Below are 16,925 nucleotides of genomic sequence, written 5' to 3'. Positions count from 1 at the left end.
TTTGTGAACGGATCATTCAATGTCAATATCAGTAAATGTTGTTTACTAAATATTTTTTTAAGTAAATACTTTTAATGCCTAGACCATAGTTTTACTATCATAATTAAAGTTCAATAACTAGTTTCACTTGCAATCTGCAACCATCTTCATATCTGTAACACGTAGAAAATATAGCCTAGGAAAATTATGTGCAATTAAGTAAAATATAAAATCACCTTACAACACCTGAGCAAAAATAATGGGGAGTCAATTCTTTATGTAAAAGTGAAAATTTGACACAGCCATTGAACTGTGTAGTATAAACTATGTTAATGCTTATCAGGTAACATACCATTCAAAATACCAAAGGGCGGTGAATAAGCATTGGGAAGCATCATTAGCTGTCGTCGTGCAACAACATGCATTCATAAGTACCAAAACAATATCAGTATTTAGTTGAAAACATCACCATGAGCAAGCCAGACTGTAGAGCTGTAGAAAGAATTGTATACCAGAAATCTCAAAGTTTCATCTACATCCAAATGGATTTTAAAATGTAAAGGTAATAATGGCATAAAGTTAAGATTACAAGGCAGAGATCTGTGGTATGTCTTGAACTGGTGACATGCCATTTGTAGGAAGCAGATCCTATGTAACTGGCATTGATTCATGAATAAAATCTAGGAAACTTGTGCCTAAGTCCAACTAATTTTAAAACCACAAAAGTAATTGGGGAATGAAGTTAAAAACTACAAGACAGAGAAGCTGCCTTCTATAGCTAGCTGGCGATGTGCTTTATGTAAAAATTGATCATTTGCGAGAGTCAATTGATAAAAACCTCAAAGTACAGAGTAGCACCAACAAAAGTAATGGATTAACTACTCTGTACTTTGATGTTTTTATCAACTGACTCTCTTAAATGATTTGTATGTTAGGCACATTGCCAGTTAACTGTAGAAGTCAGCTTCCCTGTCTTTTAATTTTTAATTTTGCTCCCCTATTACTTTTATGGTTATAAAGTTAGTTGGACTTAGGCACAAACTTCCTGGTTTTTATTCAAGAATTAATACAAGTTACATAGGATTTGCTTCCTACAAATGGCATGTTGCCAGTTCAGGACATAACACAGAACTCTGCCTTGTAATCTTAACGTTATGCCATTATTACCTTTATATTTCAAAATCCATTTGGATGTAAACTTTTTGAGATTTCTGGTCTACAATTCTTTCTACAGATCTACAGTCTGGCTTGTTCATGGTGACATTTTCAACTACATACTGATATTGTTTTGGTACTTACGAATTAATGTTGTTGCATGAAGACAGCTAATGATGCTTCCCAATGCTTATTCAGTGCCCTTCAATATTTTGAATGGTATGTTACCTGATAAGCATTAACATAGTTTATACTACACTGTTTAATGGCTGTGTCAAATGTTCACTTTTACATGAAGAATTGACTCCCCATTATTGTTGGGGGCCGATGACCGTCGCAGTCTGGTCCTTTTAATCCCCCAAACCAACCAACCAACCCCATTATTGTTGCTCAGGTGTTGTACAGTGTTTTTGTGTTCTGCTTGATTGTGCATAATTTTCTTAGGCTACGTTCCCCACATGTATTGCAGTCATGAAGATGATTACAAATTGCAACCAAAACTAGTTATCGAACTTTAATTGTGATAGGAAAACTGCAGTCTTTTCTTAAAAAAAGAATTCTTTAATAAACTGCTTTAAGACCACCATCTCTCCCACCCTGACCGTATCAGGCCTCACAGTAAATTTACTTACATTAAAGGGCATTATGCAATGTAAGATACAATCACAAATATTTACTAAATGTTTTGAATGTCTCTTTTTTTCTACTCTTTGTATTGTACTACAACAGACTTACTTTTATTTTGTATTCCTTGCTACAAATATGTACTGCATTTGAAGCTGGCCATCTGTACAATGTGCATCATGAATCCATGTTACGTCTGTGTCAAAATTTATACCACAGCAGCTCATTGGTGAAAGTTGCACACACCTATGAGTTGTCAATACTGGAAGGCAAATAGTAAAACATTCAATAGAGGAGATGTTTCACAGTAGCAAAGGTGAACTAGTGCTTATATGCATTTTAGAGCCCATGTTTACTGGACATTTTTCCTAGTTTTGGTCCATACTGTCACCTCTGAAAGTTGCCTACAATCGTAGCAACAACAGCACCAGTACTTTTAACTCATGTGTTTCTGGTACAGGAACCCTTCGCTCAAATTTATACATTTATCCTTCTCCATCACCCTTCAAAGATTGTAACATCACAGAATCACCCTGCATATACATACATTTACAGGTGCCGGAGCCTATAAGTTTGACATTCTGTAATATCGTTGGATGACTTTTCCGGACATGAGTTCCTATGTAAAAGTTGATGTATTAAGTCCCCTCTACAACCTTTAGAAGTGTTTACCATGAATTGTGAAACACATTGTATATATGGTTCATAAAATATAAATACTTCAGCAGCAAGGGAGACCACCCACCGAAAAGTAGAAGGGTAGAGCTGTTGACTGGGGCACACACACAAAGGAAGAAAACTTGCTACCTTTCAAAGTAAAGCTTTCCTTGACACACACTTGGCAAGTGAACTAGGTCAGGGTAGGGGTTGTCAGGTGGATGAATATAGGGGGAGAAAGGCAGGAGCCAGGAATGGGGTCGGGGTGGATGACTATCCGCTCAGAGGAAAGCAGCCATTTTTCCACCCAGTAATGCGGGAGGAAGGGATGGCAGAAGTTTGGGCTAGGCATGTAATGCACAGTTGTCAGAGCAGGAGGGGAGTGCACATCCTGAAGGTGACATGGGGACATGAATATGGAGAGGGTGTTTGGAGGGAGGAAGGGGATATTGTTGGGTGGAGGATGTAGGGACATAGGGTCACAAGAGATTGAGGTCAGGATTATTATGGGAGTGAAGAATTTGTTGCAAGGTTAGCTCACATGTATGTAGTTCAGAAAACGTGGTGGTAAAGACAAGATTCCAGATAGCATTGGTTGTGAAACAACGATTGAAATTTAGTGTTATACTCAGCTGCCAGTTCTACCACTGCGTTATCAACTTTGTTCTTTTCCAGTCCCTATCTCTCACAAAACTGGTACTGCAGGAATACTGCATAGGTATAGGCATGCCAGAACCACATCTGCTGTCTCCACAAGATACTGTTACTGTGTAATCCCTACTACATACACCACACCTCCAAAATTGAAACCCTTTCCACACTTAGAAGAGCTTCCAGGCATCATTTCCTTAAAGTGTTGACATCTCACTTCAGCCTTAGGGCACCACTATTTGTCAACACCTATCAAACCGCAATCTCACAGAAGTTTTTCCCTATCCAAAGACCTAACTTCCAGCCTCACATTCAGGTTTAACCATGTTGGACTTCTCAAAGACCTACTCTCCTTTTCCCGATCCCTACCAGTGGAAACTCTTTTTTTGCCTCCAATCCCTCCAACCAAAGCCATCATAATCCCAACATTGAACCTTTCCACTTCGTGTTCATACCACCATCCAACTGTGACTCTCCCCACCTCCCTTCCACCTAACCACCCACTGGCCACCTACCAGGAATTCCTTACCTCCAGCTTGGCCTCTTTACCCCAAGTCCCCTCCTAAGAACACAAACCTTTCTGCAGATGAAAGGGCAGCAGTGCGCAACCTCAAAACAGATCTTGACCTAACCATTCTCTCTGCAGATAAAGGCTTCACCGTGGTTGTGACGAATTGCAGAGACTACCAGGCAGAAATTGTTTGCCAGTTTTCTGACTTCTCCACCTACAAGCTCTGCCATAGTGACCTCATCCCAGAAGTCAAACATAACCTCCAATCCATACTGAAATCATAAGGCCATTCCCAGAACATCTTTCCTGATTCCATCCCCTTCCTCATCCCTACTACAGCCTTCAAATTCACCTGCTACATGCTCCCTGAAATCCACAAACCCATCAATCCCAGGTGTTCTACTGTAGCTGGCTTTTGTGTGCCCCCCATCCCCCACCCCGAAAGAATTTCCGCTTTTGTTGACCATCACTTCCAATCTTTTGCCCAAAATCTAGCTTCCCACATCAAAGGTACTAACCGCTTTCTTCACTTACTCTTTTACTGTTGGTGCCATCTCTCTATACACCATCGTCCCTCATACCCATGACTTTGGTACTATCAGACTCTACCTCTCTTGACGTCCTTCAGTCTCTCAATCCACTGCCTTGTTCCTCATACACCTTCTAATCTACATCCTGACACACAACTACTTCTGCTTCTACTTTGAAGATATACAAATAAATTTGTGGCACAGCCAAGGGCACTTGAATGGCACCCTTCGATGCCAACCTGTTTATCGCCCATTTGGATTAAACCTTCCTAGACTCCCAAAACTACAAACTACAAACTAACTTCTTGTCTGATTGAAGTTCATTGATGGTACCTTGATGATCTGGACTTAGGGGCAGGACACCGTATCTTCATTCTTTCACAGCCTCAACACCTTCTCACCCACTTGATCCTCCTCAACCCAACATGCTATCTTTCTGGATGTTGATCTCCACCTCTCTGGTAGCTCTGTCCACTATCTGCCCACATTAAACCCCCTAACCACCAACAGTATATGCATTTCAACAACTATCATCTCTTCTGCACAAACTCCTTCCCTTCATTCTGGCCACACATTGATGGCATATCTGTAGTGAAGATAAACACTTTGCCCAGTATACTGAAGGTTTAAGGAAGGTCTTCACTGACAAGCACTACTCCTAAACCTAGTCCGCAAACAAATTTCCTGAGTCCACACACCCCCAATCCTCCCCACCACCCGAATAATCAGCTATAAAGGAGCATACCTCTTGTCACCTATTTCCACTGTGGACTGTGTCAAGTGAACCATGTTCTTTATCAGGTTTTCATCTCCCATCACGCCCTGAAATCAGGAACATTCTACTAAAGATCCTTCCCACCCCTCCTAAATGGGTGTTTTGTTGCCCACCCAACCTACACAACATTCTAGTCCATCACTATGCCATTCCAACTCCATCCAATGGTTTCCCCTTCCTCTGCCCAACCACCCCCTCCAGATCCACACCATCACATCACCTTCAGAGTGCATTACTCAACACCAGTTCAGACACTCGTGCATCACATGCCAAGCCCATGCACCTGCCACCACTCCCCCTCCCCCTCCCCCACATTCCTTGCCAGCAGATCGGCTCGCTCCCTCTGGGCCGCTATCCATCCCTCCCAACCCCTCCTCCTACCTCCTCTCTCTCTCTCTCTCTCTCTCTCTCTCTCTCTCTCTCTCTCTCTCTCCCTCCCTCCCTCCCCCCCCCCCCTTCTGTCCACCCTATACAATACAACCCCCACCCTGACCTAGTCCAGCTGCTGAACTGCAGCAGTGGCATTGTGCTTCCAGCTGGCACTTTGTGGGGGTATAGGCATGTGTTTTTTCTATGTATATTTATACTCTGGCTCGAGAAAGAATTACTCTGAAAGCTAGCAAGTTTTCTTTCTTTCTTCTGTGCACCTGTCAATGACTCAATGCTTGTGTTTTTTGGTAACTGGTCTCCGTAAAGTCTCTCCTTTTTACATTTTTGATTCTTTTTTCTCTTGATTAGTATGGATAGATTCTCAAATCTATCCATTGTTGTTAACAATGTTTTTTTGCATGTTCTATATGTAAATCATTATAATGATGTTTCTCATGAAGGTGGAAAATTTGCTGTGGACCCAGAATTGAGAGCCAGGAGGATTGTTAACATCTCACAACATGCCTCAGTGGATTTTTGTAAATCATTTTGGTTGCTGGCTGAGACAGGTAAGATAAAATAAACTTTTACCCCATGTAATGGAATATAACTGCTCATAAGCAAATTCAGAAGCTAAATAAAAGTGGAAAAGTGTCACATTTATGTGGTAAGATAGCTAACCTCTGCAAGTATTGTGCCAACACTTGTCAAAACATTGAATTATAAGAATGTTTCTTACAGATATAATTAGTGGTGAAGCCAGTGTCAAAGTTATAAAAGTATTGGTTTATCTGCCTCTTTATACATGTCAGTACCATTTAGTCATTTTATTTTTTCAGTCCAGATCCCAGTTTCATGCTGGTGGCACTAGTATCTGTAAGTCTCTATAGACACAAAATTCTTACCAAACAGTGTAATTGCTATGAATATTCGTAAAACACAAAACATCTACTACAAATCTGTTCTATATGGTTTTAATATTTGGCACTTTATAAAGCGCTTCACTTAAAACTGATAAGTGGGAGTCTCGTAAGGGAATATTGGAAGAAACATTGCTATATTTGAGTATATCAAACACTTTCATTTTACCTGTTAGTCATTACATTTTATGTATCTGTGTCATTGAGGTATCTAATTTTTGGGAGTATGCAAATACCAAACCCAGGAATTGCTGTTTTGTGCTCTAGTGATGGAAGGAACTGTTGTGGCCACGATTGTGGATGTGGGGATGTTCACAGTTTGTGACAAGTAGTTCCAGATAAAGTTCCTGATCATCAGACTGAGAGTGAATGTCCTGTCCTAAACACCATACTCTCAAAGTTATGCATAAGATGATGACATGTGATAAGTCATTGTGGATTGAGTGCTCTGTGCTGCTTGGGACCAGCACACTGTGCCAATAATGTCAGAGTATAACCTTCTTTGTTCCATTCATCGACAAAGACATTGCCTTGCAATTCACAAACTGTCTCACACTCAGTGATACTTAAATTACAAGTATTGTACTGAACACTCAAATTGCTGAAGTGTTGTTTTGTTGAAAGTCTTGTACTGTGCTCCAGAATTTGAGCCACATTGTAAGTAAGGTGTAATAAATTATTTGGAGAAGGTTTCCTCAGCAGTTTCAAATCATTTCCTGATTGAAGGTGTCCTGTATGCTTTTACATGCAGTATGGTTTAATCAATGTTTCTCCTTTGTATGTTAGTGTCATCTACCCACAAACCGAAAGGTTATTATATCAGTCTTTTCTTATGTTTTGGAATCTTCTGCGCACCTTTGTTTCATTTTTGTTAAGTCCTGATCATACCCTCCATTCCAGTCTGTTCTGTGAATCATTTGTTTTCCTGTCTCACTCAGTGATTTTTTAAATCTCTCTCTCTCTCTCTCTCTCTCCTCTCTCTCTCTCTCTCTCTCTCATGTTTGCAAAAGGCATAATTGTGCTGGTGACACGCAAAGAAAATGGAAATAAATTCATCTCTAGCTGAGAAACACTGTTTTGTTATGGTTTTTGCATTAAAAATCCTTCTCACTGCCATAGCTCAAAACTGACCACACACTCTGATTGTAAACTTTCCATTTCAGACACATGTGCAAACTGGTTTTCAAAACTCCTTAGTTTACAAAAAGCATTCTAGGCCATTTTTGTTTTTCTGTTAATGGCAATTATTTTATTTCTGCCTATTCGGTATTTGTCTCTCTGCCCTAAATATAAAAAGTCACTAAATAGTCCTGTTATTTCATTGTTAAACTGTGCAGTTTCTTTTTGATGCCCTGTTATTTTATTTTACTTTACTTGAATTACCTCGCTCCCCCACTTCAGTCAGTCATTCACTGATCGTCTTCAATAACTGTCTCTCATTCCTTCTGGACTTCCCAGTATCTTTTCATTCATTCTGATGTTTTTCATCTGTAAATACTCTTCATTGCGCATTGTTTGTTTATTTTTGATTTAATGTCATCTTATTTTTCTGTTTCTTGAGATTTTCTGTTTGGTTTTGCAGATCAGCCAGGGTTATTTCTAGTTCTTCCATATCCTATCTAATTTCGTTGGTCCATCCCACATATTGTTTCAGTTTCCAGAGTTTCTCTGTGATTCTTGTTGTTAATATGGATTCCGGTGTACTAATGATGTGGCGAAAGGAAGAAACACGCTTCTTACATATAACAATGTAATAGGTTCCAGTTCCTTGTACGCCTCTTCATTTGGCACTACTTTCTGTTATATCTGTTTTTGATACTTTTTATTTATACATGTTCTAGCTGTTCTACTGTCTGATTAAAGAATTTTGTTTATTACATTTCTCTGGATGCCTTCAAAAATAGTTTCAATTGGAAATGGTACCCCAGGCTGAACTACAGCCTTCTAGTGTGTATATTTCAATTTGATTGGCAGACATTTTTTGTTGTATGTAGACCATGTTAGTTTCTGAGCCTTAAACATTTTATTACTTCTTGCCTGCCAAGCAGCTATTTGATCAAGTTTTGCTATAATTTCTCCCAGATATTTAAGCTGTTTCACTATTTTTGCTTTTCAGTTGTTTACTATTATATGGTTTGTTACTAGTGGTCTTTTAACACACTTGGTCTTTTCAAATTATATCTGGAGTCCTTTTTTTTGTGCTATATTTTTTAGGCTTATCTCTCTCTCTCTCTCTCTCTCTCTCTCTCTCTCTCTCTCTCTCTCTCTCTCTCTGACAGACAGAGAGAGAGAGAGAGAGAGAGAGAGAGATCTCTTCTGGCTTCTTGTATGTTATTAGTTAGTAATGATAATTTGTGTGTGAATCCCAAGCAATTTAAATTTATTTGAGCTTTCTTGGTTCTAGTCTTTATTTTCTTAGGATTTTCTGTATATTGTTCTCTCAGGTATTCTAGATACAAGTTGAAAAGTAGTGGTGATGGACAATCATCCCGCCTTAGCCCTGTTATAATTTTAAACAGCTTGGTTAGTTCTCCTCTGAATTTTGCTTTGTATTTGGTGTTGCTGAGGGTTAAATTTATTGTGTTTGTTAATTTGGGATGGAATCTCAAATTCCTTGATATGCCCAACACTGAAGAACTGTGGACATAATAATAGGCTTTTTTGAAGACTACAATGTTTGACATCTTGTTTGTATTTTCCTCGACAGGCAGCTATTATTAATTTTGAAGTGATTAACAGCTCCTCCAATGTCTAAATTCTCCTTGTTAATCTCTTAGTTCCTGATCTTTTCCACATCCTGCTAGGTGAATACAGGGCTGGTCCACATGTTCTGCCTCAGTTACATGGCAGACATGTGAACACTTCCGCACTATTCCATGGATTACACTTGACGCAGACAGTTGGGGTACACTAATTCCGTCCCGGTGGGGTACGGGGTGGCGGCAGGAAGGGCATTCGACTACCCCTTAAACATTAACATACCAAATCTGATTAACGATGGCTGACCCTGCGTAACTGCAGGACAAGGCTCAAGTGATAGATAGAATCTCGTAGTTCCTGATCAAGTTGGTCTGTTGATCTTTACAGTGAACTGACAGATTTCTTATGTTCAATCCCATGTTACATTATTTGTTTTTCCTCCTTTTTTGTGTAATGGATGTATTATAGCTGTAATCCAACGTTCTGCTAGTTCTCCTTTGTTCCATATTTGCACCATTCATTGGTGTAATAATATCTTTACTGGTTCTGCTGCTTGTTTCCACAATTCTGCAAATGTTTGAGCTTCTCCACTTGCTTTAAAGTTCTTGAGCTCTTTCATAGCTTTGTAGACTTCGTAGATTGTTGTTGAGTTCATAGTGTCAGATGGTGTTTGTATTGGGATTTCTGTGTTCATTTGAAAAAGGTATGGGGATCTTCACAGTTCAGTAGTTTGTTGAATTATTGTACAAAAATTGTTTATTTTGCACTACTGCTGTGAGTGATCATATTGCTTTCATCTTCTAGCATTAGTGTTGCAGAATCATATCTTTGGAGTTGTTTGCTCAATATTTTGTAGTAATTTCAGGAGTTAATTTTCTCATTATTTTTTATATTATTAAAATTACGTCTTTTTGTTATTGATGTTTAGATCTCCTTATTATTTTCTTGGTAATCTTTATTTGATTTGCAAGTTCCAAGTGTGGTTCTTCTGTTTGACTCTTATACCTTAACTACACTTGGTGGCTTATATTTCATGTCCACCATTCCACAATTGGTATTTTTTCCTTGGGTTTTTTGGGGCTACTTGTTAAACAGTTTGTTTCAGTTGAGTAATTATTTCCTCTAGCAGATCTGTTAGTTTGTATTTCTTGTCTGTTCTTCAAAGTACTTGTTAAATCAGTTTCTGAATATCGTGGGTTCCCTTCCCTTCTTTTTGGGGTGCCATGTTTTCTTTGTCAAAGGAATGACTTTAATTTTACTTCAATTTTACTTTAATCAAGTAATGATATGAACTGGTGTCTGTTCCTCTCAGGACTTCCACATTGTAAATTGCCCAGTAGTATTTTTTATCCATGCAAAAATGATGCAGTTGCCATTTTCCTTTCTTCCAATCTTTGTTTTTCTAAGTTTTGAGTTTATTTGGTCTTCTCATAATGTATGTTGACTTTTGAGATCATGTTATAGTTTCTATGGAATACCATTAGTCTTATGCCATTTTTGTTCATTCTTTTCTTTGTACTGACAATTTCACTATAACCCTTTTTCCCATCCTAACTGGGCATTTAATTCTCCAATTAAAATTTTGATATGGTTTTTGTTTATATTTGCCCCATCTGATCCTAAATCTTCAAAATGATTCTACATTACTTCAGCCAATTTATTTTCAGGCTGCATTCAAACTTGCTCTGTTAAGGTCTTCCATTTGCTGTTGTTGTCTATCTGCAAACAGGACCATGCCATCGACAAACCAAAGACAAATAACTCAAAATCCGCCATTTTCCCAATTTATAGAACTGAAAACTTGCTCTAGAGCTTCTGAAAATATTTTTAATGGTACTGAAACTCCTTGATGGACTTATCTTTTGATTGTGACTTTCTCATTATCCTAATGAAATTTAATGAAAGCAGTAACAATAATGTATATATTTGTCAATGCACTAACATATGAAGAGTGGAAGTGGAGTATGTTCTAAGTGTCATATTTTCATAAAGTGTGTTTTCAGTGCTCTGTTGCATTTCCCTAGACTTGAACCAGGTGCCAAATCCTTAGAGAAAGTCTTCCAAACGTATGTTAGTAGATGGCCGCAGTCTCTGTGCCCAGCTGGGCTTCCCTGTGGATGCTAGAAGTGGTTTTTGTTGCCTACTGTTCTACTTGTTAAAAACCTGTTGTTGTATATCTGTACTTTTATTATCACAAATAAAACATAGTGCCTCAGTATTACTGGTACTTTCAACAAAAAGTTTCATTCTGCTATTTAGTTGAAGACAAACAGTTTGGAGTGTGTAGCTGTATACAAAATACAAGATGATTTTTGCAAAGAAGGAAATGGCTACCAGCTATTCCTAATAGTGCTATTTATCTACACAAAAAGCAGTGTGATTGTCGTCGTCGTCTCCAGTACAAAGACTGGATTAATGTTGCGCTCCACGCTACTCTATTCTGTGCAAGCCTCTTCATCTCAGAGTAACTTCTGCAACCTACATCCATCTGAATCTGCTTACGGTATTCATCTCTTGATCTCCCTCTACGAGTTTTACCCCCTCCCCACCACCCCTAGCCCCCCATCCCTACTCTCACATTCCTCCAGCACTAAATTTGTGATCCCTTGATACCTCAGAATGAGTCCTACCAACCAATCCCTTCTTAGAGTCAGGGTGTGCCACAAATTTCTCTTCTCTCCAATTCTATTCAGTACCCCCTCATTAGTTATATGATCCACCCATCTAATCTTCAGCATTCATCTGTAGCACCACATTTCAAAAGCTTCTATTCTTCTCATGTCTAAACTGTTTGTCATCCATGTTTCACTTCCATATATGGCTACATTCCATACAAAAACTTTCAGAAAAGGCTTCCTGACACTTAAATCTTACTCGATGTTAACAAATGTCTTTCCCTCAGAAAAGCTTTTCTTTCCATTGTCAGTGTACATTTTATATCCACTCTACTTTGATGATCGTCAGTTATTTTGCTGCCCAAATAGCAAAACTTGTCTACTGTGTTGTCTCATTTCCTCATCTAATTCCCTCAGCACCACCTGGTTGAATGTGGCTACATTCCATTATCCTAATTTTGCTTTTGTTGATGTTCATCTTATATCCTCCTTTTAAGACACTGTCTATACCATTCAACTGCTCTTCCACGTCCTTTGCTGTCTCTGACAGTATTACAGTGTCATCAGCAAACCTCAAAGTTTTTATTTCTTCTCCCTGGACTTTAATTCCTACTCCAAATTGTTCTTTTGTTTCCTTTATTGCTTGATCAATATACAGATTGAATAACATTGGGGATAGGCTACAGTCCTGCTTCACTCCCTTTTAAACCACTATTTCCCTTTCGTCCTCCTTGACTCTTGTAACTGCCATCTGGTTTCTGTACAAATCGTCAACAGCTTTACACTCCCTGTGTTTTACCTCTCCCACCTTTAGAATTTGAAAGAGAGTATTCCTGTCAACATTGTCAAAAGCTACAAATGCTATAAGTCTATCTTCTTTGGGAAATTATAGGGTCAGTATTGCCTCAGATGTTCTTACATTTCTCTGGGATCCAAACTGATGTTCCCTGAGGTCAACTTCTACCAGTTTTTGTATTTTTCTGTTGATAATTCATGTTAGTATTTTGCAGCCATGACTTGTGAAGCTGGTAGTTTGATAGTGTACACACCGGTCAGCAACTGCTTTCTTTGAAATTGAAATCATTATATTCTTCTTGTAGTCTGAGGGTGTTCCGCCTGTCTCGTACATCTTGCTCACCAGATGGAAGAGTTTCGTCATGGCTGGCTCTCACAAGACTGTCTGTAGTGTTAACGAAATTTTGTCTACTTCTGGGCCTTGTTTCAACATATGTTTTTCAGTGTTCTGTCAAATTCTTCATACAGTATCATATCTCCCATCTCACCTTCATGTACATCCTCTTACATTTACATAATATTGCCCTCAAGTACATCACCCTTATATGGACCCTATGTATATGCCTTCCACCTTTCTGCTTTCCCTTCTTTGCTTAGGACTGGTTTTCTCTCCAAGCTCTTGATATTCATAGACGTGGTTCTCTTTTCTCCAAAGATCTCTTAATTTTCCTGTACGCGGCATCTATCTTACTCCTAGTGATCTGTGCTTCTGCATCCCTACGTTTGTCCTCTAGCTGGTCCGGCTTAGTTATTTTTTCACTTTCTGTCGATCTTATTTTTTAGACATTTGTGCTCCCTTTCACAAGCTTTATTTACTGCATTTTTCTATTTTCTCCTTTCAGCAGTTAAATTCAGTATCTCTTGTGTTACCCAAGGATTTCTACTAGTCATCATATTTTTACTTACTTGATCCGCTGCTGCCTTCACTATTTCATCTTTCAAAGCTACCCATTCTTCTTCTACTGCATTCCTTTACTCTGTTCTTGTCAGTCATTCCCTAATGCTCCCTCTGAAACTCTCTACAACCTCTGGTTCTCTCGGTTTATTTTTAAATTCCTACCTTTTTGCGGTTTCTTCAGTTTTAATCCACAGTTCATAACCATTAAATTGTGATCAGAGTCCGCATATGCCCCTGGAAACATTTTACAGTTTAAAACCTGGTTCCTAAATCTCTGTCCTACCATTATATAATCAAACTGAAACCTTCTAGTGTGCCGCACGGAGTAGCCATGCGGTCTGAGGCGTCACATCACGGTTTGCACGGCTCCCTCCGTCGAAGATTAGAGTCTTTCCTCGGGCATGGGTGTGTGTGTGTGTGTGTGTTGCCATTAGTGTAAGTTAGTTTAAGTTAGATTAAGTAGTGCGTAAGCCTAGGGACTGATGACCTCAGCAGTTTGGTCCCATAATCTGTAACACAAATTTCCAATTTCCTTGTAGTGTCTCTAGGTCTCTTCCATGTATACAGCCTTCTTTCATTATTCTTAAACCAAGTGTTAGCTGTGGTTAAATTATGCTCCATGCAAAATTCTACCAGGCGGCTTCCTCTTTCATTCCTTTCCCCCAGTCCATATTCAACTGCTACTTTTCCGTCTCTTCCCTTTTCTAATATTGAATTTCAGACCCCCATGACTAATAAATTTTCAACTCGCTTAACTATCTGAATAATTTCTTTTACCTCATCATATATTTCTTCATTGTCTTTCTCATCTGTGTAGCTAGTTTGCATATAAACTCATACTATTGTGGTGGATGTTGGCTTTGTATCTGTCTTGGCTACAATAATGCGTTCACTATGCTGTTTATAGTAGCTTATTAATGTTGCATTTTTTTAATTTGTTATTAAACCTACTTTTGCGTTACCCCTATTTTATTTTGTGTTTATAACCCTGATCAGAAGTCCTGTTCTTCCTGCCACAGAACTTCACTAAATCCCACTGTATCTGACTTCAACCTATACATTTCCCTTTTCAAATTTTCTAACCTACCTGCGTGTTTAAGGGATCCAATGTTCTATCCTCCAACCCGTAGGATGCCAGTTTTGTTTCTCATGATTACTTAGTCTTCCTGAGTAGTCCCTGCCCGGAGATCCAAACGGGGGACTATGTGACCTCCGGAATATTTTACCCAAGGGGATGCCGCCATCATTTAATCATACAGTAGAGCTGCATGCCCTCGAGAAGAATTAGGGCTGTAGTTTCCTCTTGCTTTCTGCTGTTCACAGTACCCACACAGCAAGGTGTTTTGGTTGATCTTACAAGGCCAGATCAGCCAATCTTACAGACTGTTGCCCCTGCAACTGCTGGAAAGGCTGCTGCTCCTCTTCAGGAACCACGTGTTCATCTGACTTTTCAGCAGATATCCCTCCACTGAGGCACACAAGCTTCCCCACCTACGGCAAGGTCCATAGTTAATGGGGGCAGCGGGATAGCATTGTTACCAGTTTCAAACTGACAGGTTCATCTTCAGACAGCTTCACATTTATAATAAATTTGTTATTCTTTAGATTAGTTGTTGACTCTTTTCCCTTTACTAATGTAAACAACAACAAATGTGATATAAATGTGAACAGCCATCTGAAGATGAACATGTCAGTTCAAAACTGGTAATGGCTCTGTTTATGTGAATAAATAACTGTATTAACAGTGGCTGGTTGCTGTTTCCTTCTTTGCAAGAACAAACCTGTAAAAACTTCCTTATTGACACTTAGAATCAGTTTCCTGGTACTGCACATAGAACTTTACTAAGATAATATATATTTTCTAACTTGTTTCATTATTTTGTGCAGTGATGTGGTGAATGGCATAATTCTATGGTATCACAATACCTTCTCAATTTTTTAGATGGAAATTGGTTGTATATAAACAGAGATAGTGTTCTTTTTTGTTCCCCTGATGAATGTCACATTTGACACTTAGAATGTTTCATGTGTTGAATTAGTACATTGTTTCTCAGTGGCTGTAAGGACAAATTTAGTTTGAACTTGAATCAAAAACTTCATCAAAATCAGTTTATTTATTTATTTAATCGTATGGCCATCCACATTTAGGTTTTCTATGGTTTCCTACACCTCTTAAGACAAATGTCACAATGACATCTTTGAAATTGGACATGGATGACTTCCTTCCCCATTTATTATCCATTTTTGGTGTTCTCTAGACTGCCTTAAAGGTAATTTGTTTTGTCAGATTTTGTGGTTAACATACCAGCTGCTTAGACACTGGCAGTGCTCATTAATGTTTTGAGTGGGTCGTTACTGTGGGATAACACTTGTGCCTGACAACAGAGTGATACCATGAAAGGTTATTATTTATTGTTTAATTAAACTGTGATTTAGCTCATATAATGTTAATTTTATTGTTGTCTGATTAAACTAAGTGTGTTGGTGGAGAATTGGTTCATGCAGTTGAACTCGTAAAGGAAAACCATAAGTTCACAGTATCTGAGCTTTCTAAGAACTTCCTGCAAATTTAGAGATGACTTACTCGTGAAATTTTTCCTGAAGAACTAAATTTTTAAAAAGTGTGTGCTAGTTGGGTGTCAAAAATGAGCAAAGGTGAGACTTCGGTCGCTTATGAAACCCTTCAATGGAAATGGCAATCAGTTGATTGGAGGCTCACTGCATCACCACTGAAGTCTAAACTGAAATAATTATTGACACCTCAAAGCCTTGTGCAGTCTTTTAGGGTGAATACGGCATTTGACCAGTGCATTTTTGCTGCTAGGTGAAACAGTCAATGTACATGTTTATCAGACGCAGTTTCCTAAGTATCGTGCAGTACAGAATGGAGTTCCTCTGAAAGCTCACAAACAGTATTGGTCTCATTCATAACAATGCCTAGCCTCACACTGCGAACAGGTCATGACAACTCTTACAGTACTTTGGCTATAACTTGTTTGACCATTGTCTGTACAGCTTTGACCTCATCCCTACTAACTTCTGTAGTGTTCCACATCTGACACTGTGCCTTGCTGTCCAAAAATTCAAGGAAGAATGTTATAATATGGTTGACACAACAGGTGGCAATTTTGTACACAGTGTGTCCCAGTTCCATCAAGACTGCAGCTGTGAAAAATAAGTTGGCGATTATGTTCACAAAATCACTATATTTATTTGAAATAGTCTCCTGTTGAGTCAGTACACAGCTGAAATCATTTTAAAAGTGTTTTGATACAGTCACTGTAGTCCTTTTCTGGAATTACATGCAGTACTGCAGTACAGTTTTCTTGGGTGTTTTTAACTGCGTAGTAATGGTGTCCTTCCTGCTTCTATTTGGGGAACAAACAGCTTGTTGTCTCAATGCTCCATTACCATTTTCCAATGAGTGTCAGACACTTAGTTTCTCATTTGCAGCCACAACACCTGCTGCAGTGATGCTGGTGCCTTGATTTTCTATGTGGCTGTCGTTGAAATTTGAAGGATCATAACACTATGACTTACCATGAAGTAGCATTGCAGTTTAGAATTTCACACAAGCAATCTTAATGGAACTGGTACATCCTATGTATGAGAAAGAGACACAAAAAATATGCTATGCCATGACACATGTTAGTGAAAAGATAGTTTAAGATTTGTAGTTTTTCTGTGTCTGCACTAGTTTTGTTTCTGTTCCCAAATATAACTTACTTTCTGGTTGCACAGAGGAA

At 38.7% G+C, this 16,925-nt stretch overlaps 1 protein-coding gene across 3 annotated transcripts in view; it reads left to right on the top strand.

Moving 5' to 3' along the window:
* LOC124595826 (hormone-sensitive lipase) overlaps window positions 1–16,925 on the top strand; it is a 119,375-nt gene that overhangs the window by 32,206 nt on the left and 70,244 nt on the right. For all 3 annotated transcript variants that reach the window (XM_047134724.1, XM_047134723.1, XM_047134722.1), the window contains exon 4: window positions 5,713–5,820. In XM_047134724.1, coding sequence (XP_046990680.1) covers window positions 5,713–5,820 — 108 coding nt within the window. The remainder of the gene's footprint in view (window positions 1–5,712; window positions 5,821–16,925) is intronic.

Source organism: Schistocerca americana, chromosome 2 (assembly GCF_021461395.2).
Source record: "Schistocerca americana isolate TAMUIC-IGC-003095 chromosome 2, iqSchAmer2.1, whole genome shotgun sequence".
NCBI lineage: Eukaryota > Metazoa > Arthropoda > Insecta > Orthoptera > Acrididae > Schistocerca > Schistocerca americana.
This window is presented reverse-complemented; position numbering and strand designations above follow the sequence as displayed.